Below are 25,000 nucleotides of genomic sequence, written 5' to 3'. Positions count from 1 at the left end.
CCTTGGCCAGCACGTTCTGCAGAGGGGCAGAGGAACAATACGTCAATGCACACGTACGATCATGTGGACGATACATCGATGCACACGTACGATCATGTGGACGATACATCGATGCACACGTACGATCATGTGGACGATACATTGATGTACACATACGATCATGTGGACGGGCCATGCAGTCCTGATTCCCCAAGACCCAGATTTTTTGGATGGTGGACCGCGTGTATACTACTCATTGTGTGTACCGTTCATCAACTACTCATTATATGAATAGTTTCTGTCATATTCTTGTAATGAGCTGTAACTCGGTCACATGACATCTGTTGCTTCTGTGCATCCTGGAGAGGATCCTCCTCTAATCTATGAAGGTTACTTCCTGTTTCCTTGTGAAAGGGTTTTACTATCTTTATTTTGGGAGTTGTTCCTGATCTGATGTGAGGTCCTGGGACAGGATGTCATGAGTATAGATTGTAAAGCCCTCTGAGGAAAACCTTGTAGTTGTGATTTTGGTCTATACAAAATAAACTGAATTGAACTTACTTAAATGTGTGTTTGACTGATGATTTAGTGAATGCAGCTATGGATCTGTTGCTTTTCCAACTTGAAATGTGTAAAACTTTGTGAAAACTTCAAAAATAAATCTCCAAAATTAATATCAGTGCAAAGGAAATTAAAGAAATGCACCATGTTGTGCAGGAAATCATGCAAAGAGTCAGTTTCACTCGTTTGCAATTTCCTTCTCAAGCGACACATGAGCAGTTTGTTCGCTTCAGGCACAAAAACATCAGGTTTGAGGAAGAGTCTCGTGAAAGGAAACTGCTGGTAGACAATAGGATGTAAACCGTCATATTCACATGCTTTGTTGTCTCGGAGGCACGACGTAACACTTGTTTTCCAAAGCGTCTTCCCAGAGCGGTTGTACCGCCGTCAACGCTTTCAGTTCAGAGACATTTAGCACGAGTTTGTTTGAAAACCCGGCAGAGGGTGAACGCTGCCGAGGAGTCAGAGCCAAGCATCCAGACACAGCTGTGCTCACCATCAGGACGGCAGCCATGTACTGACTCCTTTTTGTTGTTGTTTTGTTGCACAAAGGACACGCTGTAACATGTGATCGCACGCAGAACAAAGAGAAGGGCAAAGCACAAGCACGCTGGACTGGATGTACAGAGCAGTTCTGATAACGTCTTCAAACGCCAGCTCTCCAACATCCAGTGAGCGGAATGGGCTGGTAAAAATAAACAATAGAAGAAAAGAGTTAAAAATATCACCACACACATGCACGCACACACACTCACACACACACACACACACAGCCCTCCCCCACCTCAGTCTTTCTAGAACTCTTTGAAACTAAACCAATATTTGCCGTCCACGTCTGAACTCTCAGCTGCTCTCCTCCTCTGTGTCTGAGTTCTGCCCCGACTACCACAGACTAGTACAGCCTGTACTGGCCCTCTGCCAGCACACACACACACACACACACACACACACACACACACACACACACACACACACACACACACACACACACATTTAAATGAGGCCATTTAATTGGCTTCAGGATTTACAGGCGGACCTTTCTCTTGCTGCAGGCCCTCGACCCCGAAGAGCTCGCTTCTTCACTTTCACTTGTGTTGACGCGCTCAGAGAGAATTCCCTTTTCAAAGGAAAACATATATATACATATAAATACATGCCAAACACCTTTCTTGTCTCTTTGCCCCAGACTGTGACATCACTGAGGGGCGTGGCTACAGACAGACGCCTTTAGACCAGACATTTATTTTTCTGTGAAGTTGAAGTGAAGATTCCCAAAAGACAGAAAACATGCATCCAAAAAGTATTGAAAGAAGAAAGTAGTAATTTCATGACTTTATTCAAAGTTCTTGAGATGTGATTGCACACACACACACACACACACACACACACACACACACACACACACACACACACACACACACACACACACACACACAGGAGGAAATACACACTGTGTTCACATCCAATTTATTTTAATGACACTTTTTTTCCGGCGTCCAGAGAAACAGGAAGTGCAGACGCGAGGACGACTCACGCTGCCTGCTGATTGGACGGTGAGTCGGCGACTCGACCCCGAGGAGGTTCTCATGCTCTCTCTATTTCTGTCTGCTGTGAGCGGCCAGCGGGACGCCGGACAGCGTCTGTCCACACGATGGACGTCCGGCGGGACAAAAGGTCTCACGTGGAACTCTCCTGGCGGCGTCACTTTGAGGGAATTATTTATGATCCAAGTCCTGTTGTCAGCGCGCCGCGGTGGTCTTACCCGAGACCTGACCTGAGTCCGAGCCGTGCCAGATCCCTTTCAGACTGGCCTTTGGTTCATTTTATTAGTTAAGTTGTAATTTAAATCCCTCGTTAGTCCCACAAGGGGACATGTGTTCTCTGCATTTCACCCATCCTGAGTGATTCAGGAGCAGAGTGCTGCTGTGAGGAGCAACTGGACCCCCGAGAGCACCGCCACCTGTACCCGGACTTCAGGGACCCTTCCTGGGTCCGTTAGCGTGATCTAGACCCCTCTGAGGACCAGGACCATCGTGGGGGTTTCAGGGTCTTGCTCAAGGACACTTCCACATGTGAACTATGGGCAGACGAGGGATCCACCGGCTGCCTTGTGGCTTCAGGACGAGCTCCCTCCTCATGAGCTCCAGCTCGGCGTGGGCGAGCAGACCCTGAGAACGCAGACAGTCCCGGACCTCTGGGGATGAAACCCAGCGGCGTCTCGGGGGCCTCGTCGAGGAGATGTTGCCAAGGCGACCGTCGCCAGGGACGGAGCAACGCCTGAACTTCAGCGGCGTGGCGCCGTCGGGGGATGAAAGAGAGCCGAGGAGGGAGAGGAGCAGCAGAGGCGTCTGGAGGGAGGAAGGTCGAGCGACCCGCTGACACTGATGACGGTCAGAGAACTAAACATCTGATTCTCCCAGAATGCACCAGTGAGAGTGGAGCGGGTCCTCACTGGCTCATCGGTTAAGCACAGGGACGTGATCCCAGAGGAGCGAGAGGTGTTTGCTCACTGCGCGGTGGGTTCTCTTCCCTTCAGACCATGTGGATGCATGAACAATAAAGATCACGTCACACATCCTGAAAAACAATCACAACGTGCAGAATGCTTGATTAGCGTCACTGTTAGCTCAGGACATAACGACAGGAACGGCCTCTAGTCCTCTTTAAAATGACAATAGCATATGAATGAAGCATATCATGGAAGCAGCATCTACAATGTAATGCCTACCAGTTAATATGATGATGCATTTATTTATCAGGACTAGAAATTGTCTGACATGTATTTTTTTATTCGTATCCAAGAAGCAAAGAGGAGAGAGGCAGAAGACATCTCCACTGAGGAGGAAGTAATGTGAACAGCTGCTGGAGCGAGCTCAGTGGAGACAGGTCGCTCATCTGTGTGAGTGTGTGTGTGTGTGTGTGTGTTTGTGTGTGAGTGTGTGTGTGTGTGGCTTAATGTCCTTTTGTCTCTTGCCTCCCATTTGACCCCTGGGGACAAATACTAGCCTGCCACAAGAGGTTTTGTGTGTGTGTGTGTGTGTGTGTGTGTGTGTGTGTGTGAGTGTGTGTGTGTGTGTGTGTGTGTGTGTGTCCACAATGCAGAGAGTAAGACCGAAACAGAAGAAAAAGCCACTTTATGAACCCCCCTGAGTGTCTCCATCTATTCTGTCCACGCTGACATGTCACAAAGCCTCGCTGCTCTTTCTTCTTCTCTTGTTCTTTTGCTCGCTCTGTCCGGCTCCCAGCTGTCACGGCCGGGAGTCACACAGCTCACTGCTCAGCCTGCAGCTCAGCCTGCAGCTCACTGTGCAGCTCACCCTGCAGCTCACTGTGCAGCTCACCCTGCAGCTCACTGTGCAGCTCACCCTGCAGCTCACTGTGCAGCTCACCCTGCAGCTCATTCTGCAGCTCACCCTGCAGCTCACCCTGCTGAAGACGTGTGAGACCAGAAAAGCTCTAGAACAACAGAACTGCTGAAGTCTCTTCTTCTTTTATCAATTCAGCAAAAAACTACTTAACTTCACAGCAAGACACACACACACACACACACACACACACACACACACACACACACACACTAATAAATGCCAGCTGACTGCTTAACGTTCGTTCTGTTGATCACTTGCTGTTCTGCAGGAAGCTGTCAGTCAGAGATAGTTTGAGACAAGAGAGGTGTCACTCTGTTACACCGTTGTAAAACAGTGTTTGTAGTCCCAACAACTCAACAGTGATGCACATCTTTTGATGTGAATGTCACGTCCTCTCGTTAAACTTTTATCTATAGCATGTCAATAATTTACTCTCCTCCACTTTGTAGTTTTGAACCTTTTTATTATTTAGGTCAAGTTAAAAGATATAAAGGAATCTCTAATATACTAGAATGTTGCTCATATATCAACTTTTCCCTAAAATACTGCTGGTTCTGCGTTGCGTTGGCGTGTCACATGTGATCCCTGCACCACAGGAGGGTGACGTGAGTTTGGGCCTCGACCCAAACCTGAACCACGAAACCAAGTCTGAACCCTGAGAGAAGAAACATGTCCTCACTCTCAAGGTCTCACACTCACACGAGTCCTCACAAAGATAGACTTCCAGACACACACACACACACACACACACACACACACACACACACACACACACACACACACACACACACACACACACACACACACACACACACACACACACTGACCCAGTGTTGCACTCTATCTCGTGTGTGTCGGGAGACAGAAAGTCCTGTCCGTTATTGCACCTCATTAGTGTGTGTGTGTGTGTGTGCACGTGTGTGTAAAGGTGGTGGTAAAATATTTGTTGCGTAACCAGACAAGATCGACTCTTCATGACAGAAAGGGTGAGGGAGAGGTGTGTGTGTGCGTGTTTTAGTTTCATTTCTTCCCACACACAGACTGTGTTGTGTTCTCAGGTTGTGTGTCTGTCGTGGTGAGTCGGTGAAATAAGTTTGTGATTTAAAAGGAGGAGCAAAACAAATCTGTCCATCTAAAAAAGATTTTAGACGTCAGCTCAGACGTCGAGATGATATGAAAAACACTTTGAACCCTGTAATTAATCACAGCCACGGTCACATGTTGCACCCATTTAACAATGAACGCAAAAAGAACCGACAAAATATTCATTTGACGGCAATATCCAATCATCCTTCCTTAAATGTGTGCATACATACGTGTGCATACGTCCGGGTGCATATATACGTGTGCTCGTACACACGTCCACCTTCAAGACGTATCGTTCAGCGGGAGCCCGCCCACTTATCAGCCGACCAATCAAATGACAAGCATGTGAAGCGTGAACTCTGCATGCCGGTCAGCTTGTTGGAGACGTTCAGCGTCTGGTGTTCACGGAGGGAAACATTCCTCTTTGTTTCATGCAGCATTTTATTCATTTATTCAGCACTTTTCAGCTTCATTCAGATCATATTTACTGGATTATCAAAGCGCTGCGGTCTGTTTTGACTCAAGGGGACATGAGTTGTTGATGACTCAGCTTCATTTTTTAGAGATTGTTCTATGAATTTTGAATTCTGACGTGATAACTCAACATGTCTCTTGTGTTCAGGATCAGCTCTTTAATGACACTCATAGAGATCCATGAGGGTTATGCAGAACATAGAACATAGAACGTAGAACATAGAACATCCTGTTGTTCACTGAAACTAAAACTGTGAACATGAAACATGAACGTGTGGATTTTATAATATTTTAGTTATTACAGGACTTGCAGATGCTCCACTGGATCGTGGCCCCGTGTCTTGTGGACCAGAATGCATCTGGATAGCTGAGGTGTGTGTGTGTGTGTGTGTGTTTCTGTATCACTGCTACTGCTGAAGCGAGCCTGGGCCTGTCTCTCTCTCTCTCTCTCTCTCTCAATTTCTCTCTCTCCTCTACTTTCCTCTCTCTCCTCTACATTCGTCTTTCCTCTCTCTCTCTCTCTCTCTCTCTCTCTCTCTCTCTCTCTCTCTGTCACACTTACTACAGCATTCCACAGCCTCCGCATACAAACACACAACTCTCCTATTACCTCACATTCCAGAGGTGTCACCACACACACACACACACACACACACACACACACACACACACACACGAATTTCATGATACAGACGTGAAACAAACGACTTGAGCGCAGCTCTCTTTTTAATTCCTTTACTTGTTTCTTCCCCTTCTCTCATTTCCAACATCCTCTTCTTCCTCTTCCTCCTCCTCTTCGTCCTCCAGCCCCCTCCTCTTCCTCTCCCTCTCGTCCTGACCCGGCACGTCAGACTGATCTTGAGGAAGACTTGTGCGTGCACGGCCGGTTGTGTTCACCAGCAGAGAGCACGCTCCCCCAGTGGTCCATCGCCTCTGAGCCGCTGACAGTGTGTGTGTGTGTGTGTGTGTGTGTGTGTGTGTGTGTGTGTGTGCGGTAATGTGCGAGGCCGTGTCGTGTTGCGTTTTCAGCGGAGAGCTCTCGATCCGAATGCCGCAGCCGAACACGGCTCTGAGGCAAAGCGTGCTCTGAATAATTACCAGAGCCGTGCTTATGAAACCTAAACAGGACAGAACCTGAAGGGTTCTGCGTGTCTTTAAAGGCCGGGTTCCCCGTGAAGAAGAGTTTAGCGGCCGCAGCGCGTCTTCTCCGGCTCGGGAGGTGAGCCGTCCAGTTTGACAACACGAACCCCCCGAAGACGCGTCCGAACGCCTCCGTCGCTTCCTGAAAACAGACAATCCAGCGCACACGTTGGTGTGTGGAGAACGTGAGCTGGGTTCCACCTTTTCATGTGTGCATCACTGTGAACGTCTTGCAGGAGCACCAGTGTGTCCGTATCCACAGGACATGGCGTCCCTGCACCATCTCTGTGACGGCTTTCATCTCCATAAGAACCTATGGGAACCTCCATGGGGACCATTAGGAACCTCCATGGGGACCATTGGGAACCTCCATGGGGACCATTGAGAACAACCATGGGAACCATTGGGAACCCCCATGGGAACCTCCAAGGGAACCTATGAGGACCGTTGGGAACCATCGGGAACCTCCATGGGGACCATTGGGAACCTCCATGGGGACCATTGAGAACAACCATGGGAATCATTGGGAACCCTCATGGGAACCTCCAAGGGAACCTATGAGGACCGTTGGGAACCATCGGGAACCTCCATGGGGACCATTGGGAACCTCCATGTGGACCATTGGGAGCCATCGGGAACCTCCAAAGGAACCTACGAGGACCATGGGGAACCATTGGGAACCTCCATAGGAACCTCCATGGGAACCATTGAGAACAACCATGGGAACCATTGGGAACCTCCATGGGAATCTCCATGGGGACCATTGAACACCTCCATGGGAACCTCTATGGGAACCATTGGGAACATACATGGGAACCTATTGGGACCATTTGGAACTTCCATAGGGACCATTGGGAACCTCCATTTGAACCTCCATGTGGACCATTGGGAACCTCCAGAGGGACCATTGGGAACCTCCATGGGGACCATTGGGAACAACCATAAACCCTTTTTGACTTCCGACATGTTCAGTCTGAAGTGCTACTGAGTTGCATTATGGGAAAGGTACGCTCTCATGAGACCAATACAAACATCTCCAATCATTTTGACAATTCTCTCTTGCCAGTCCCACTTTGTGGATCCTGGTGGTAAGTTCACCTCCTATGGGACAACTGTGTGAGGCTTCTAAGAGGCACCTAAAGCCCCTTGCACACACACACACACACACACACACACACACACACACACACACACACTGAACTCATGTCCACCTCCCTGGAGGAGCTGCATGGGAGAACACAGATGTCCAACTGGAGGCGCTTCTCTCGGTAAGTGACGCCGAAGTCGTCAAACTAAATTAAGGTGCGACAAGACACTGGTTAGTTTACGAGGAGCCGGCTGAGGGAACGCGGCGTGCTCGGGGTCGTGCCCTCCCTCCTGCACGCTCGGCCCAGACGCCGCCGCTCGGCCCGGACCAGACAGAGTATTTGAGAACGCGTCGACAGAGACGATCTCCTGCTGTGAGTCCAGTGGCGTCTCCGGCTCCCTTTCCCAAAAGGATCCCTGAAGGCCGCCTCAAGGTTCCCTAGAAACCTTTCAATCTGAAGGTTCACTCGATCAATACGTCAAATTATCAATAGGCATGCATGTAATGGATCTATCTTAGCGGCCGTCGGCGCTAAAGAAGTACAACGCAATCAGTCTTTCCCAAACAGCCCTGCAGCTTTGTGTGCCTAAGCGCTCGTTACGGCTGCAGCTTTAACGAGTGATGATCCCTGCAGAGGAATGCCTGCCTCCGGGCTATGACTAACAGCAGGAACAACATGCAGGGATTGTGTCGCCTGCAGCACAGGATAGGCCCGCGTAGGCGTGGCCTTTAGTGTTGCTCAACCTGTTGACGGACAAGAAGACACACAGAGGAGCTGCTCCTCCTGCTTTTGACGCGAATCGCAAAGGGATTCTCGGAAATGTGTGACCCTGAAACTAACTTTCGTTTGGGATTTCTATCTGACCGGATGGCGTCTTACTTCCCTCCATCCATCACACTTGACATCCTGTTTGCAGTATCACGGAGCTGGCTTGTGACCCAACAGCTTGTTGTGCGATGCGAACAGAAGACGTGAATGTGAGCTGTTCACACCTGTGTTTAAGGGCTTTACTAACCGGCACTTACACAGGCAGCAGCGACCTGGAGCTAAGTCCCTGTGACACACCCTCCCATCACCGACTGTGTGTGTCGGTGGCAGAGAGAGATTACAGTCTTTATTTCTCTGCTCAAAAACACACTTATGATAAAGTGGGGAAGCGTTCATCTTCACGCTGGAATAAAAAGAAACCCACTGTGATGTGCAGCCGCACGAACGGCATGAATGCATCAATATGTTGTCGTCTCACCGCAGAAATGCTGCGGCTACACAACAGACTAAAGGTGTGCGGCTTAAAAATGGTTTCATAACCACGGGGCGTAAATCTCCACTCTGGTGAACTGTGACACTTTGATCACTCACATCAATCTGTTGAGAAAGCTGCAGCTGAGGCTGCAGTGTTGACTCTGTGATTCAGCACTGAGCAGCGGGGGAAAACATCCAGTGATTCATAGCTTGTTGTTTGTCTGCTAACTCTACTGTACCGTGAAGCCGAGGGCAGAAACACAACACAGGAACACACCGAAGGAGACGTCACGCGTCCTGTTCTGAGACTTCTTCTCTGTGGAAGAGACGTCCCTTCATTTCAAACCATGAAGCTCCGTGAAGGTTTCGTCTAATGCGCATGACATTAGCCAATTTACGAGGTACAACAACTGAAGCGTCTTTCACGCGCGCACGGCAACGCTGAACTGATGGAGACGTTAGTGAATCAGTTGGTCTGGACCTTAAAGGAAAGTCTATCCAGACAAAGAGCCGCTCGTCGTCCTGAGACGCAGAGCAAAGGGCGCGTTGACGGCGTTTCTATCCGGCAAAAAGGGAAGATGCCGCCGATGCAACTCCTTAGCCGAAACCAAATATGTAGCATCGCTATATCTGACACGTCTGTTGTGTGCTACATGTGGGATCTTCTTTCTGATCCAAGTCCCACACAGTGGCTAAAGATAAGATAAGATAGTCCTTTATTAGTCAACGACCAAACATCAAACCTGATACTTGAAGCTTTGGTGGAAACCGTGAACTCACAATGTTCCCGCTAATTGTAAAGCCAACACAACTAAACAGTGTGAGAGAACAACCTGACCTCTGAAGGACTGGAGCAGGTCAATTGGATGCCCTTCTATTCTGGTTCTCTGAGATGACGGAGGATGCCGATGTGCATGGGAACCGTCCCTCTAATGGGCGGTCCGTGACCAGCGCTGTGAGTCAGTCCACAGCGGGACAAAGCCTCGTCTTTCAGCGTCTGCATGCGTCTCCAAGACACTGCAGCATTCATGTCCAGAGGGACGCTGGTCACTCATCTGGCAGATCTCACAGACTTGACGTACAGAACAATTGTCCACCACATAGTTGTTTGGAAAGAAGGGATTTTGGGCGTCCTGGTGTCCTCTTTGTACATGAACTGTTCATGAACTGTTTCACGAGCGTTTGAGTTGTTGTTGCTGAGTGTCTTTTAAGCCAAATGGGCTGAGCACCATGTGGTGCAGGACACTTAAAATAAATCAATCACTCAATCCATATAAATAAGTAATTCCCTTGTTTTGGCCATGTCTAGACCTTTCAAGAGCTGTGTTTGTGTCCCTCTTTCTATTTAAACATCTGAGCTTTTGAGAAACAGCAGCACGGATAACATGAGCTCATATTGAGAGCTTTTAGAAGTGAGTGCGTCCACCTGTTAACCCTTAACGAGCTGCTCAGGTGGGACACATTGATTTCTTCAACAGTATATATGAGTCTTGAATTGTTAAGTCTGGGTCAGGTTGGTGCTGTTAGTTGGTTGCAGATCATCTGTTTTCAGGACAGGATTACTCTACATGGAGTATTTCTGGCAGCGTGACGGTTTATGTAATCAAGTTTCATTTCACCCGGTGCAAACAAAACAACTCATTGATGTGTTCCCATTGTTTCTGGACAACAATGGAGCTCTACGGCACAGTTCCAATCGGAGGTGAGTCTACGTTAACACACACACACACACACACACACGCGCACACACCCCCAGCTGTGTGTTTTACATTCACTCAGGTCCGTCTGCACTGCAGCAGCAGCGTGGACCACAGTGGACCGTCCTCGTTGTGTCGGGACACATTTCTCCGTCCGTGCATTCCCACTGACTCACTCCCTGACTCATGGAGGCTGGGAATTCCATTCTGTCTCCTGCATGACACACACACACACACACACACACACACACACACACACACACACACACACACACACACACACACACACACACACACACACACACACACACACACACACACACACACACACACACACACACACTCTGGCTTTGGTGTGGCCACACACACACAGATCCGTCGCACACATCTTCAGTGACCCCTGACTCAAAGCGTGCGGACACAGGTGTCGCCCATAAAGTCAGCCGGTGGATCGGCCAATCAGGACGCGAGTCCAGTGGATCGGCCAATCAGGACAGGCCGGCCGGACATTAAGGGACGCCTGCTCTCTATTCACACACCTGAAGAAAGGACCCAGGTCCTGACTCGGCCTGGCGGTGTGACGCAAGAGATGAAGACGGGAACAAGTTGTGGGCCCACTGCAGAGATTACCGGAGATCTAATCCTGATCCTTCTAATGTCCTCCTTGACGTGGAACACGCCTTTTCCTTTTCCCTGCGTGTGTCTGCGTTTCCTCTCCAGTCAGAGCTGAACACCGTTAAGCCAATTACTCTCCGGCAAAAGTGAAAAATTGACATTAGGCCGAACGAACTGCGAGTGAGCCGACGCGACACGGCAGCCTCTGAGCTCCAGGACGGCGAGTCTTATTCTATATTAATTACACGCTAATTACCGGCGTGTAATTACTCGTTGCACACACACACAGACACACACAGACAGAGAGAGCAATCTGCTCCACAGTATTCCACTGTCGGCCACATTCCTGACTGTGTAGTTACCCCAAACACACACACACACACACACACACACACACACACACACACACTCAGTGGTATGACACGAGCTGACGCAGAAGCCCTTCAAACAATAGCAGAAAAGGCTTCAGGACGGTCTTTTTCCTCTCTCTCTCTCCACTGAAGACCTATTCTCTCTCTCTTTCACTAAATCAATGTCATATTCAATACGTGCACATTTCATCCTCTCTCTCTCTCTCTCTCTCTCTCTCTCTCTCTCTCTCTCTCTCTCTCTCTCTCTCTCTCTCTCTCTGCTCTAGTTTTTTCTCTCCTTCTCTTTCAGCCTGCCTCTGCGGCCATAAAACCTTCATTTCTCTGCTCTTTCCTCTGAGTCAGCAGAAAGACAGACCTCTGCTCTCTCTCTCTCTCTTCTCTCTCTTCTTTCGTTCTTTCTTTCTGCCGTGAACTGGACGGCGATGCGTTCAGGGACGAAAGTTCAAAGGAAAACACGCAGGATTCACTCAGGGGGGGAAAAAAAAGCGCTCAAAGGTCACAAACTTTTACTGGCTTCTTCCTCCTCGTGTTCGGATGCGCCGCCTCGAGAAAGCCGAGACTTCAAACTGCTTTCACACAAACTCAAGAGAGACGACTTGAGGGGAAACCAGGAGGGAAATGTCTCAACTTTTTTTTTCCTTCTCCTTTTGGTCTCAGCGCATTCCTTCACAGGACAGCCAGGCGTCCTCGACATGTGTATGCTGACTTTAAACCCCTTACCACACACACACACACACACACACACACACACACACACACCCCGCTGAGAGCCAACAAAAGGTAGGAATCCGCAGAGAAAATGTGAACTCTCCTCCCCCTTCACATTTCCCTTTTCTTCATACTGAAGTCTCTCACAACTACCTCAGTCCGTGCACAGCTGGGCATAGCAGGTCCTGCTTAAACACACACTCTCACACACACACACGCACACACACAAACACACACACTGAACCAGAGGGGGATGAAGGAATAGCCAAACAGCAACAGAAGAAGCAAAATGTTTGGGCTTGTATTTAAAAGGCAGAGAGAGAGAGAGACAGTGATTTAGCATGCACACACTGGAATCTCCTTCACACACACACACACACACTCACACACACACACACACACACACACACACACACACACACACACACACACACACACACACACTCACACCCACTCACCAGATAGTTCATTGTGTCCCTGCTGCAGTGAGGCGGCTGAAGCTCAGCCCCCTTGGAAGACACTTTGCCAACTCGATCCTTTTTGTTTTGTTGTTGCGGAAAGTAGATCCCAAAAAGATCCCCTGAAAACTCCTCCAGGTCTCCTCCTCCTCTCTCCTTCCTTCCCTCCTTCCTATGTCCTTCTGTCCTCCCTGCTCTTCTCCTCCCTCCCTCCCTCTGTCTTGTCGGGTCTTGTTTTCAGTAGTTGAGCGGATCCCGACACATTCTGCTGCCTTGCTCCGTGATCTCAGGCGGCAGGAATGAGACTGCTGCTCGGCTCTTTACCTCCACCCCGCTCGCCCCTTTCTCCCTTGATCTCCCTCCCTTTCCTCTCCCTCTCTTGCCGAGGAAAAGGGGGAGGAGCCTGTAACCCGACACATCACTTCCTGCTGGATCCTCATATTCCCTCTATCCAGACCGGCCATTGGCCCGAGGAGCCCCCTCTCATGCAAACTCAACCTCTCTCTCTCTCTCTCTCTCTCTCTCTCTCTCTCTCTCTCTCTCTCTCTCTCTCTCACTCACTCACTCACTCACTCACTCTCTCTCTCTCTCTCTCTCTCTCTCTCTCTCTCTCTCTCTCTCTCGCTCTCCCCCCCTGGCTGTGAGAGACTGTCAGTGCATTGTAGTGCTGCTGACACACTCCCTCACAGGGCAACATGACCTGATGTCTCGCTGCTCCTCGCTTTAAGTCATTGATCGTTTATTTTTACATGAATTGAAAAACACTGGAATCTTTAAATCCGACAATTTGCCAACCGCAAAGAAGGTTTACAAGCTGGAGGCGCTTCTGCATATTCAGATATTCTGGACCTTCCCGTACCTTCACTATTTACAACATGTCTGCGTCTGACATGTAGGATGTCCAAATATGGCCATGAGGCTGCTAACATGTGAAGAACAGTCGTTACATTGTGTCTGATGCAGCGCAACATTCCACACACACCTACACACACACACTTCACCCTCTGTGACCTGGGCACTGCCCTCCAATCGCCACACTCGACAACAACAGCCTCTGTCACGCTGACCTACAAGTGTGCCACACACACACACATACACACGGACGCACACACGGACTCACACACGCATGAGAACTGAAAGCAATCATTGAGGATTTGGCGATATGGGTCAATGTGAATCTGAATATGGTAATGGTTCATGCTGTTGAAGCTGCGTCGTGGACACTAAGTTTCTGTGTCTATGCTCTCGGTTCAGGTTGAGGACGTCGGCCATCTTAACTTCTGGACCAACACGGAAGAGGGAAGCCGGACAGCAAACGGCCATGATGTCTCGTTTGGGTGAAGGCGGATCTTCTTATGTAGCAGGAAGTCACTGTGAAGTCACCCGTTGGTTTGTGGACGACGGTTTTGAAGCGTCTAGTTCAACACTTTGGCCGTCGCCATCTTGGTTTTGGACCGTCGCCATCTTGTTCATTTGGAACCAGAAGCGCCACGAGAGGGTTTAGCTAGCTACGACCAAACGCTGGATCATTTTTAAGTGACTACAATTTTACTATTACCTACTTTCTAGAAACTAGGAACACATCGTGAAAAAGTTCTGAAACCAAAACTGATTTCAGAGCAGACGTGGTAGAGACCTGCAGATATACCAGAGGAGTCGCCCACTGGTGGTCAGGAGAGAGAATGCAGCTTTAACACATGAAGCATAGACTTCTATACAACCAGAGGAGTCGCCCACTGGTGGTCAGGAGAGAGAATGCAGCTTCAACACATGAAGCATAGACTTCTATACAACTAGAGGAGTCGCCCTCTGGTGGTCAGGAGAGAGAATGCAGCTTTAACACATGAAGCATAGACTTCTATACAACCAGAGGAGTCGCCCCCTGGTGGTCAGGAGAGAGAATGCAGCTTTAACACATGAAGCATAGACTTCTATACAACCAGAGGAGTCGCCCTCTGGTGGTCAGGAGAGAGAATGCAGCTTTAACACATGAAGCATAGACTTCTATACAACCAGAGGAGTCGCCCCCTGGTGGTCAGGAGAGAGAATGCAGCTTTAACACATGAAGCATAGACTTCTATACAACCAGAGGAGTCGCCCCCTGGTGGTCAGGAGAGAGAATGCAGCTTCAACACATGAAGCATAGACTTCTATACAACCAGAGGAGTCGCCCCCTGGTGGTCAGGAGAGAGAATGCAGCTTCAACACATGAAGCATAGACTTCTATCCCACCAGAGGAGTCGCCCCCTGGTGGTCAGGAATAGGAGAGGAAAACGCAGCCTCATTCAATATGGCCGCTGCATCGATGCAGTGACAGTCGGCTCCAGCAAAACAAAAGGAATCCGGACGAAAGAAAGAAATGAAACTCGGTTGAACTCTCGCTGCAACACAATGCCGTGTCACACTTTGCAGCCAAGAGAAAAGGCTCACAACTTAAAGCCCGATATCTGCCATGCGGCTGACACACCATCATCATCATCATCACCCTCATCATCATCACATTAAAATTCCATCCAGAAGCGAGAAGAATCAGATGACAGTGTGTGTGTGGATGAGCATCTCTGCATTCTCTCTCCATTCACATGGTTAATAACTTCATTAACCCCTGTCAGCTCTGTGCTCTGGTCCAGCGGCACACACACACACACACACACACACACAGACACACTAATTGATGAACTCGGAGAAAGTGTGTGTGTGCATGGGACTGTGTGTTCATCACTCAGGGTGCTGATTATAACAGCCAGTGATCCCCCTCCTGTGTGTTGGATTTCTGAGAAGTTCATGAACCGTATAATATCTCCAGAAGCGGATGACCATTTACATTTTATAATGACATTTTGTGTGACGTTTGGTGCCAAACATTAGAGAAGATACTACACACACACACACACACACACACACATGCACACGCACACACACAAAGAAACATAATGGGATGGTGTTTGTCCCGATATGAACATTAATTTCCTGAGTTGTTGTGTGGAGAGTCATTTGTTTATTTAATACTGGAATTCTATTGTCGGGTTGCGTTTGGGGACCCAACTAAAGCACAGGTGTGTGTGTGTGTGTGTGCGTGTGTGTGTGTGTGTGTGTGTGTGTGTGTGTGTGACGTTAGAGAGCCTGACTACTGTAAAACCACAAGGATCACTTCCTCCTGCAGCAACAGGTTCTGGAACGTGTGGGAATAATATCCTTCCATATCCTACTGTAATACATCACACACACACACACACACACACACAAATTACCCAAAGGTCTAAATAGGGATTCATCATTGTCATGTTCTGGATCCGGCTCTAACCCCTTTGTGAACGGCTATAAAATGTCCTCACTTGACTTCCTCCATGTTGTGGTGTGTGTGTGTGTGTGTGTGTGTGTGTGTGTAAATGGTCTTATTGAAACTGATCAGCAGAACAAATTAAAAACAACAACTATAAATGTATTCCTCTGGTTGTATAGAAGTCTATGCTTTATGTGTTAAAGCTGCATTCTCTCTCCTGACCACCAGGGGGCGACTCCCTTGGTTGTATAGAAGTCTATGTAAGTGACTCTACTTCTCTCTTGATGTATTCCCTCAGTAAACATTGTAAACATGAGTTTATGTCTCAATCTCTAGTTTTTTAGTCTTCTTGTTTGTTAGAGTCAAACAGACCATAAAGCAGGGGACACTTTAGGGGCGGGGCTCCAAGGTGATTGACAGGTCGCTGCTGGACGTCACGTGTCTGCAGTCCAAGTATGGTCACTTCTACTCACTGGAGGCAAAAATCCAAGATGGCGACGGCCAAAATGCCAAACTCAAGGCTTCAAAACTGAATTCTATAAACCAATCTGACGTCCTCTTATAATCTCTGGTATGACGCAACTTCCAATGCAATATAATCTCTCTCTCTCTCTCTCTCTCTCTCTCTCTCTCTCTCTCTCTCTCTCTCTCTCTCTCTCTCTCTCTCTCTCTCTCTCTCCATGCGTCTAATTGCTCAGCCCTAATGCATATTCACAGTCATGCAACATGAGCGTCCGCTGGGCGCTGAACAATCAACCGTCCCGCTTGTCTTCTTTGCTGCATGATGAACATTCACAGCTGTAACACAACGTGTTCCTGATGAAACTCTCCAGACATCCGACCTCTTCGTTTGCTCTCAGAGCACAACAGGTAGATGCTTTTAGCTTTAGCGTGTCGGCTACAACATGCTATTTCCATTACGCTCTTTTTGAGTAGTATTTGCCGCAGTTTAGATATTAAACATTGTGTATAGCTTTAAAATAAATACACTGGCTTTGTTTGGGTTTCCCCTGCCTTCATCCTGTCTTCTTCTTCGTCACTAATGAACGCGTGGTTCAGGTTCAGGGACCATCGTGGTCACGGCCAAAAGAAAACGGCGTCTTCAATACGATAACGTCTGATGTCACGCTGCTAACACGCTGCTAACACGCCGCTAACACGCCGCACTGTGACTTCATCACTCAGACGTTCCCCATGCAACAGGGAGAGGGAAAGGCGGGAGGGGGCGGAGCTGGAGGCTTTTTGATGAAGATGAGAGGATGTGTGTGTCCTCCTGATGAAAGTAATGGAGAGGGGGGGGGGGGGGCAGAGAGAGAGAGAGAGAGAGAGAGAGAGTCCCTCTGTGAGTGTGATGTGTGATGTCAGAGTTGGTGAGGTCAGGGGTCAAGCGCCAAAAATGATGCGACTCGTGGATTAGACAGAACGCTCTCACACAGACACACACACACACACACACAGGCATGCACTCACGCATACACACACACACACACACGCACAGACACGCATGCATACACACAAACACACACACACACACACACACACACACACACACACACAGACACACACACACATACCCACACACACACAGACAAACACACACACATACCCACACACACAGACAAACACACATACACACACACACACACACACACAAGCACATACCAACTCACACACACATGCACACACACACACACGCCTGCACTCAAGCATACACACACACACACACGCATGCATACACACACACACGCAGACACACACACATATACAAACTCACACACACACATGCACCCATGCAAACACACGCACGCACGCAGACACACACACACACACACACAAGCACATACCAACTCACACAAACATGCACAGACACACACAGACAAACACACAGACACACAGACACACACACAGACACACACACACACAGACACAGACACATACCCCCCCACACACACAGACACACACACAGACACATACCCACACACACACACACAGACCCACACACACACAGACACACACACACGCACACACAAACACACACACACAGACACACACACACACACACAAACACATACACACACACACGCACACACAGACACACACACACAGACACACACACACGCACACACAGACACACACACACAGACACAGACACACACACACACAGACACACACACACACACACACAAACACACACACAGACACAGACACACACACACAGACACACACACACGCAGCAGTGAACGTTTCCTCACAGCAATAAGCGGTCTGGATGGTAACGTGTGGTAGCAGACTGGTGACATCATAAAGAAGCGTTTTGTAGAAAGGTTCCTGCAGCTCGTCTCCGTCCTGGAGGTCAGCGCTCTCTCTATCGGCCGCCATCTCTTTCAGAATGAGCCCGCAGAGCCTGAATGCGTCCCATTCACTGCACAGTGACGGCCATTCAGAGCCGTCCGGGCCATTATCATAAAACTGAGCATGAATGCCTCACTGTCAGACACGAGCAGTGAACACAAAACATACTGGACACCTATTGAGGAGAGGGACACTACGTATCTGTGGCTCGGCCTGTAACCCGGAGCTAAACATCCAGGGCCGCGCACCAAACCTGCGCAGAGCGATCGGCCCAAGTGCTGGAAAAAAAGTGTCCCGAAAACGTATTTGTTGATTAAAGCGCAGCCCTCCAGCGGAGGGATGCCGCTGAAAAACACATTCTGTCAGACTGACACGGCGCCAGAGGCAACACTTTGTTCTGTGTGTCAGACAATCAGCTCTTTGACAGCAACGCAAAGTGACAGCCACAGTAGGGAACATCACACACACACACACACACACACACACACACGGCCTGTGGGGTTGTGTCGAGCGTGAACCTGTTCACCTTTCGGTGTCACGCAGCATTCTCTGCGTACAGTAGTGAGCCGTGTGGCTCTAGGGTTAAATACATGCACACTAGGATACTGCTCGTGTCCCACTGCAGTTCATTGAGAACTCGCTCACGCTGAGTGAGAGCGTGTCGTAAAGCCGGATCGACCAATCAGATCGTTTGAAATGTGAAGGCACGCAATGCATCGTCAAGATCGTAAGGCTTAAAGCCTCGTGTAATTTCAGCCACGGAGAAACGTCTTGTTCAGCATTGGGTGGTTCTCTGAAACCAAGATGGCCGACGATCAAAACGTCTATGTCGGTGTTCTGGTCTGATGTTTGGCTTTGAACATTTTTACACAAACACAACCCGAGTTACCCACAATACCCCTCTTTTTTACCAGTATCTGTGCAGTGCAATTCCCTTTTTAAAGTTTCTATGCACACCCTTTAGTTCTACTACAATCAACACAACAACTTATACACTTACAATTACACCACACACAGCCATGTTTAATCCATCTTGGGTGTTTATAGGACACATTCTTGTACTGACTATATTAAACATGGAGGTGATGGCAGTTGGTTTTGTGCCGAGTACAATGTGCTTTTTACTGCTGACCATGTCTGTCGTATCCATGCTGAGTCGTCATATTTCGACTGCCACAATACAGCAAAATGTCTACCTGCAACCGCCAAAGCCACCAAACATTAAGCGCTTCACCCCACACATAAAAACATCCTGCATTGCATTTGAAATGAGTGATCAGTGTGATGGTCTTCACCGCAGAGAACACAACATTTACAAAAGAATAATGTCATTTGAAAATAACAAAGAAGACCACCAGCTCCATGAAGAGACGGACACGCGCTCCATGAATTAGTCTGGCCCGCATGTTAGTTGACATAGATTGAACAGATGCATGCAGCATCAGCCCACACAGTGTGCAGTCTCAGTCAGCGGTGTTTTAGAGTGATTGTGTATCTCTAACTGCTTTTCTTGTAAACATAAGTTAAATCACGTGTTCATCCGACACATTTCAAACTGACGGACTATAACATGTTTCTTTCGGTTCTCACTGAAACGTAGTAGTCGATATCAACACCAGAGAAGTTCCACGATGCTTGACACCCAACGGGCGACCTCGCTCGACATCGATCAGTTCCCTCTGCTGAGTGAACGCGTCCAGCGTCTCGTCTGTCGGGTGCAAGCGAGTCAGAGGCTTTGTCACGCAGCGGGCGCTCGGTGCTCAGTTCAGGTGTTACACTGCACCCCATGCTGTCAGACCTACCTCCACCTGCGGCGCCGCTCGCAGGCAGTCAAACATCCTGCAGAACACCTGGAGGACAGGAAGCACAGCGCGTGAGCGTGGAACACACGGGGAGAACCGTGGCTGTGTGCTGCAGAACGTACGGCCTCACGGGACAGCGAGCAGGGTTCCTCCACATTTACCAATGGATTTACATGACGTTTAACCACATTTACATGACGTTTAACCACATTTACATAACTTTAAACCACATTTGTATGACTTTAAACAACATTTGCATGACTTTAAACCACATTTCCATGACTTTTAACCACATTTACATGACTTTAAACCACATTTATATGACTTTTAACCACATTTATATGACCTTTAACCACATTTACATGAGCAAGCATGTAGTGAAATGTGTGTGTAAACCATAAAAAGTGATAAAATGTAGTATTTAAACTAACAGTGAGGATTCAAAGCATACAGTAAACCTTAAATGACTCAAATGAATGAGAGACAATAGTTTGATTAAAAGAATAAACATTTATATAGATGCCTGTATGTATGCTGCTGATATTTTGAGCCTTTTTCTATTAAAAGCAGATTCATTATTTATAACTCAGCGTGAATGAACACATGAACACATAAATATACCACTTGAAGTCTGGCCCCAGACTCTCATCATCACACACACACACACACACACACACACACACACACACACACGGTCTGGACTTATCTAGATTTGCTGATGATAACACATGCAGAACGCACATCTTCACACAAAACACAGGCTGAGCACACACAGACACACACTAATCAAACTCATTAGATTCAACAAAAGAAACAAGCAGAGCGGAGCCTTTTGTTTTCCCTGCACATGGTCTGATGAGGAGGATACTAATGCGTTAAAAATAAAATATATTAAGGCCTCTTCTCACGGCAGACATGTCGCTGCGTAAAGAAACACAGGCACGCAGCTAAGGAATGACAACGTGTAGGGTACGTACATTTATTCTGCTGGAGAAGACTGGGACTGAAACTGTTACGAAAAGACAGTAAAATACAACATTCATGATACTGATTATTTCCAGGGGGTCTCCATGTGTTCTTCTATACAATGCAGCTTCAACACATGTTGCATAGACTTCTATACAACCAGAGGAGTCGCCCCCTGGTGGTCAGGAGAGAGAATGCAGCTTTAACACATGAAGCATAGACTTCTATACAACCAGAGGAGTCGCCCCCTGGTGGTCAGAAGAGAGAATGCAGCTTTAACACATGAAGCACAGACTTCTATACAACCAGAGGAGTCGCCCCCTGGTGGTCAGGAGAGAGAATGCAGCTTTAACACATGAAGCATAGACTTCTATACAACCAGAGGAGTCGCCCCCTGGTGGTCAGGAGAGAGAATGCAGCTTTAACACATGAAGCATAGACTTCTATACAACCAGAGGAGTCGCCCCCTGGTGGTCAGGAGAGAGAATGCAGCTTTAACACATGAAGCATAGACTTCTATACAACCAGGTCACTAGATGACTCGTATTTGCAATGACAGACATTCTGCGGATGTTCTTTTAAAGGTTTTACAGCTTGAACAACACGCTGCATCTTCACATCTCTCCGTGTCTCCAGACGCTGAACGTCTCGCTCCAGTAAATACACAGATCCATTTCTCGGAGAGAAAAAGCAGGAGGACGGATCAGTCGCTGAAAGTTCTCCAGAGGACGCGCCGTCTTTTTATAGGCTTCAGAAGTGGAGTAGGCTAATTAGCATTCAAACCCTCAATGTAGAGCGGCGGCGGCAGCGCTCGGCCACGGTCTGCTGCGCGCCGCTGGAATATCATGAATCTTTCAGACAACACGACAGAAAGATCATCTGCGTGCTGCGTTCAGGGTCTGCACTCTGAGTGCCTGTTAGCATTAGCGCTGATATAAACAATTGACTTATGAGTTTTAAAGCATCAAGCTGCACCGGTGACCTTTTGTCCCCACGGGAGCCCGATCAGCGGCGCCGACTGGCTGCTCTTTAATCCACGTAATATGTAGATTAGAGGAGATTTATGTGGATTACCGATGGATTTCCTCCATCGGGGCTCCGGCACAACCCGCCTGCGGCGTGAGGGCCGTTACACGCCACGCCAGCGACTCAACATGGCCTCCTTATCGCTCAGCAACAGCTGGCTGACGCTCCGGTGAGGGGGCGGGGCCTGGCGCCTGAAGAGAAGATCGCCATGAAACCTTTTGAGACACACCAGAAACATCTGGCCAGCGTCGCTCCGCCAGAGGCCGCTGGAGGATGTGTAGCGGCCGAGGGACGCCGAAAAAAACCTCAGAGTAATAAAAAACCTAAATAAATAGCCGAGAGGAGTCGAGAGCTGAAGATTAAACTGGCCATAAAATCTGTAAGTGAGATTTTTATTTAGTGAAAGAGTGAAAAGGTTCATGTCCACGACATCAGCTGGAGTTTACTATGAGAGGTGCTAGTGTTGTGTTACACCTGCTATGTGTTGTGTTACACCTGTTATGTGTTGTGTTACACCTGTTATGTGTTGTGTTACACCTGTTATGTGTTGTGTTACACCTGCTATGTGTTGTGTTACACCTGTTATGTGTTGTGTTACACCTGTTATGTGTTGTGTTACACCTGTTATGTGTTGTGTTATATATATTATGTGTTGTGTTACACCTGTTATGTGTTGTGTTACATCTGTTATGTGTTACACCTGTTACGTGTTGTGTTACACCTGCTATGTGTTACACCTGTTATGTGTTGTGTGACACCTGCTATGTGTTGTGTTACATCTGTTATGTGTTGTGTTACACCTGCTATGTGTTGTGTTACATCTGTTATGTGTTGTGTTGCATCTGCTATGTGTTGTGTTACATCTGCTATGTGTTGTGTTACATCTGTTATGTGTTACACCTGTTATGTGTTGTGTTACACCTGCTATGTGTTACACCTGTTATGTGTTGTGTTACACCTGTTATGTGTTGTGTTACATCTGTTATGTGTTGTGTTACATCTGCTATGTGTTGTGTTACATCTGCTATGTGTTGTGTTACATCTGTTATGTGTTACACCTGTTATGTGTTGTGTTACACCTGCTATGTGTTGTGTTACATCTGTTATGTGTTGTGTTACATCTGCTATGTGTTGTGTTACATCTGCTATGTGTTGTGTTACATCTGTTATGTGTTACACCTGTTATGTGTTGTGTTACACCTGCTATGTGTTGTGTTACATATAGTATGTGCTGTGTTACATATAATATGTGTTGTGTTACATATAATATGTGTTGTGTTACATATAGTATATGTTGTGTTACATATATTATGTGTTGTGTTACATATATTATGTGTTGTGTAACATATAGTATGTGTAGTGTTACATATATTATGTGCAGTGTTACATATCTTATGTGTTGTGTTACATATATCATGTGTAGTGTAACATAGAGTATGTGTTGTGTTACATATATTATGTGTTGTGTTACATATATTATGTGTTGTGTTACATATATTATGTGTTGTGTTACATATAGCATGTGTTGTGTAACATATAGTATGTGTTGTGTTACATATAATATGTGTAGTGTTACATATAGTATGTGTTGTGTAACATATAGTATGTGTTGTGTTACATATAGCATGTGTTGTGTAACATATAGTATGTGTTGTGTTACATATAATATGTGTTGTGTTACATATATTATGTGCAGTGTTACATATATTATGTGTTGTGTAACATATAGTATGTGTTGTGTTACATATAATATGTGTTGTGTTACATATATTATGTGCAGTGTTACATATATTATGTGTTGTGTAACATATAGTATGTGTTGTGTTACATATAATATGTGCAGTGTTACATATCTTATGTATGATGGTTATGAGCACATGAATGTGATTGTGTACCTCGTCCATCTTCAGAGTGTGACTGCAGAATGAAGGGATGTGCTCTCTGCACGGTGCGTTCATGGAGCCTCGGGACAAACTGGATTTCCTGAACTTTTGTCCCGATGTGATGAAAGAACCTTTCGTTTGTATTCTGGAGTTCTACACGGTGAACATCAGCATGCACTTCACACGGCAAAGAAACAATATTCATGAAAATAAAGCCGTTGCTGCTCAGAAACACATCTGCAGAGATGTAGCAGGATGGAGGCAGAGAAGCAGGAGCTCCCAACATGTCAGCTGGGATGAAGCACAGAAACACGGCTGACCTACATCATGCTAATGGGCCAACGAGGACGTGTGATGCTTCATCTCACACACTCCTTCACAGCCGCGTATTCACGCTACGAGCGCTTCATTCAGACTGCGGTTAGCTAAACGGTCCCGCTGATGACGTTGGGCACGTTTGTGTTTCTGCTTAATTACATTTGTTTTCTACTAATCACAACACATCACTTAACCCTGGATGTTTCTGCCCTCTCGTGACGCTTCAGGAGTCTGGAAGGGAACTTACACCAAGAGGTGGACACAAAAGAAGCTAAGAGGAAGCTGCTTTAAAATATAATACCATATTAAAACATAATGTTCATGTTGTGTGTTTCATTGGACGACAGCAACGGTGCGTTCACTGGTCATTTACCTCCAGGAGACTGGACTACTGTAACGGTGCGTTCACAGGTCATTTATCTCCAGGAGACTGGACTACTGTAACGGTGCGTTCACAGGTCATTTATCTCCAGGAGACTGGACTACTGTAACGGTGCGTTCACAGGTCATTTACCTCCAGGAGACTGGACTACTGTAACGGTGCGTTCACAGGTCATTTACCTCCAGGAGACTGGACTACTGT

General features: G+C 47.5%; 1 protein-coding gene across 2 annotated transcripts in view; it reads right to left on the bottom strand.

Moving 5' to 3' along the window:
- Positions 1-25,000, bottom strand: part of bcar1 (BCAR1 scaffold protein, Cas family member) — a 65,281-nt gene that overhangs the window by 21,417 nt on the left and 18,864 nt on the right. The window contains exons 1-2 of one of the 2 annotated variants that reach the window (XM_068603380.1): positions 12,788-13,206; positions 1-16 (exon numbers count right to left, since the gene is read on the bottom strand). The exon at positions 1-16 is cut by the window's left edge and continues 656 nt beyond it. In XM_068603380.1, the coding sequence (XP_068459481.1) occupies positions 1-16; positions 12,788-12,799 (28 nt within the window). In that variant the 5' untranslated portion in view covers positions 12,800-13,206. Of the gene's footprint in view, positions 17-12,787; positions 13,207-25,000 lie in introns of those variants that run through there. The other variant, XM_068603379.1, reaches the window with a different exon arrangement.

Source organism: Clinocottus analis, unplaced genomic scaffold (assembly GCF_023055335.1).
Source record: "Clinocottus analis isolate CAN_PGR_092001 unplaced genomic scaffold, fCliAna1.0.p SCAF_6, whole genome shotgun sequence".
Lineage (NCBI taxonomy): Eukaryota > Metazoa > Chordata > Actinopteri > Perciformes > Cottidae > Clinocottus > Clinocottus analis.
The sequence above is the reverse complement of the archived record's forward strand: the minus strand, read 5'-3'. Positions and strand labels throughout refer to the sequence as shown.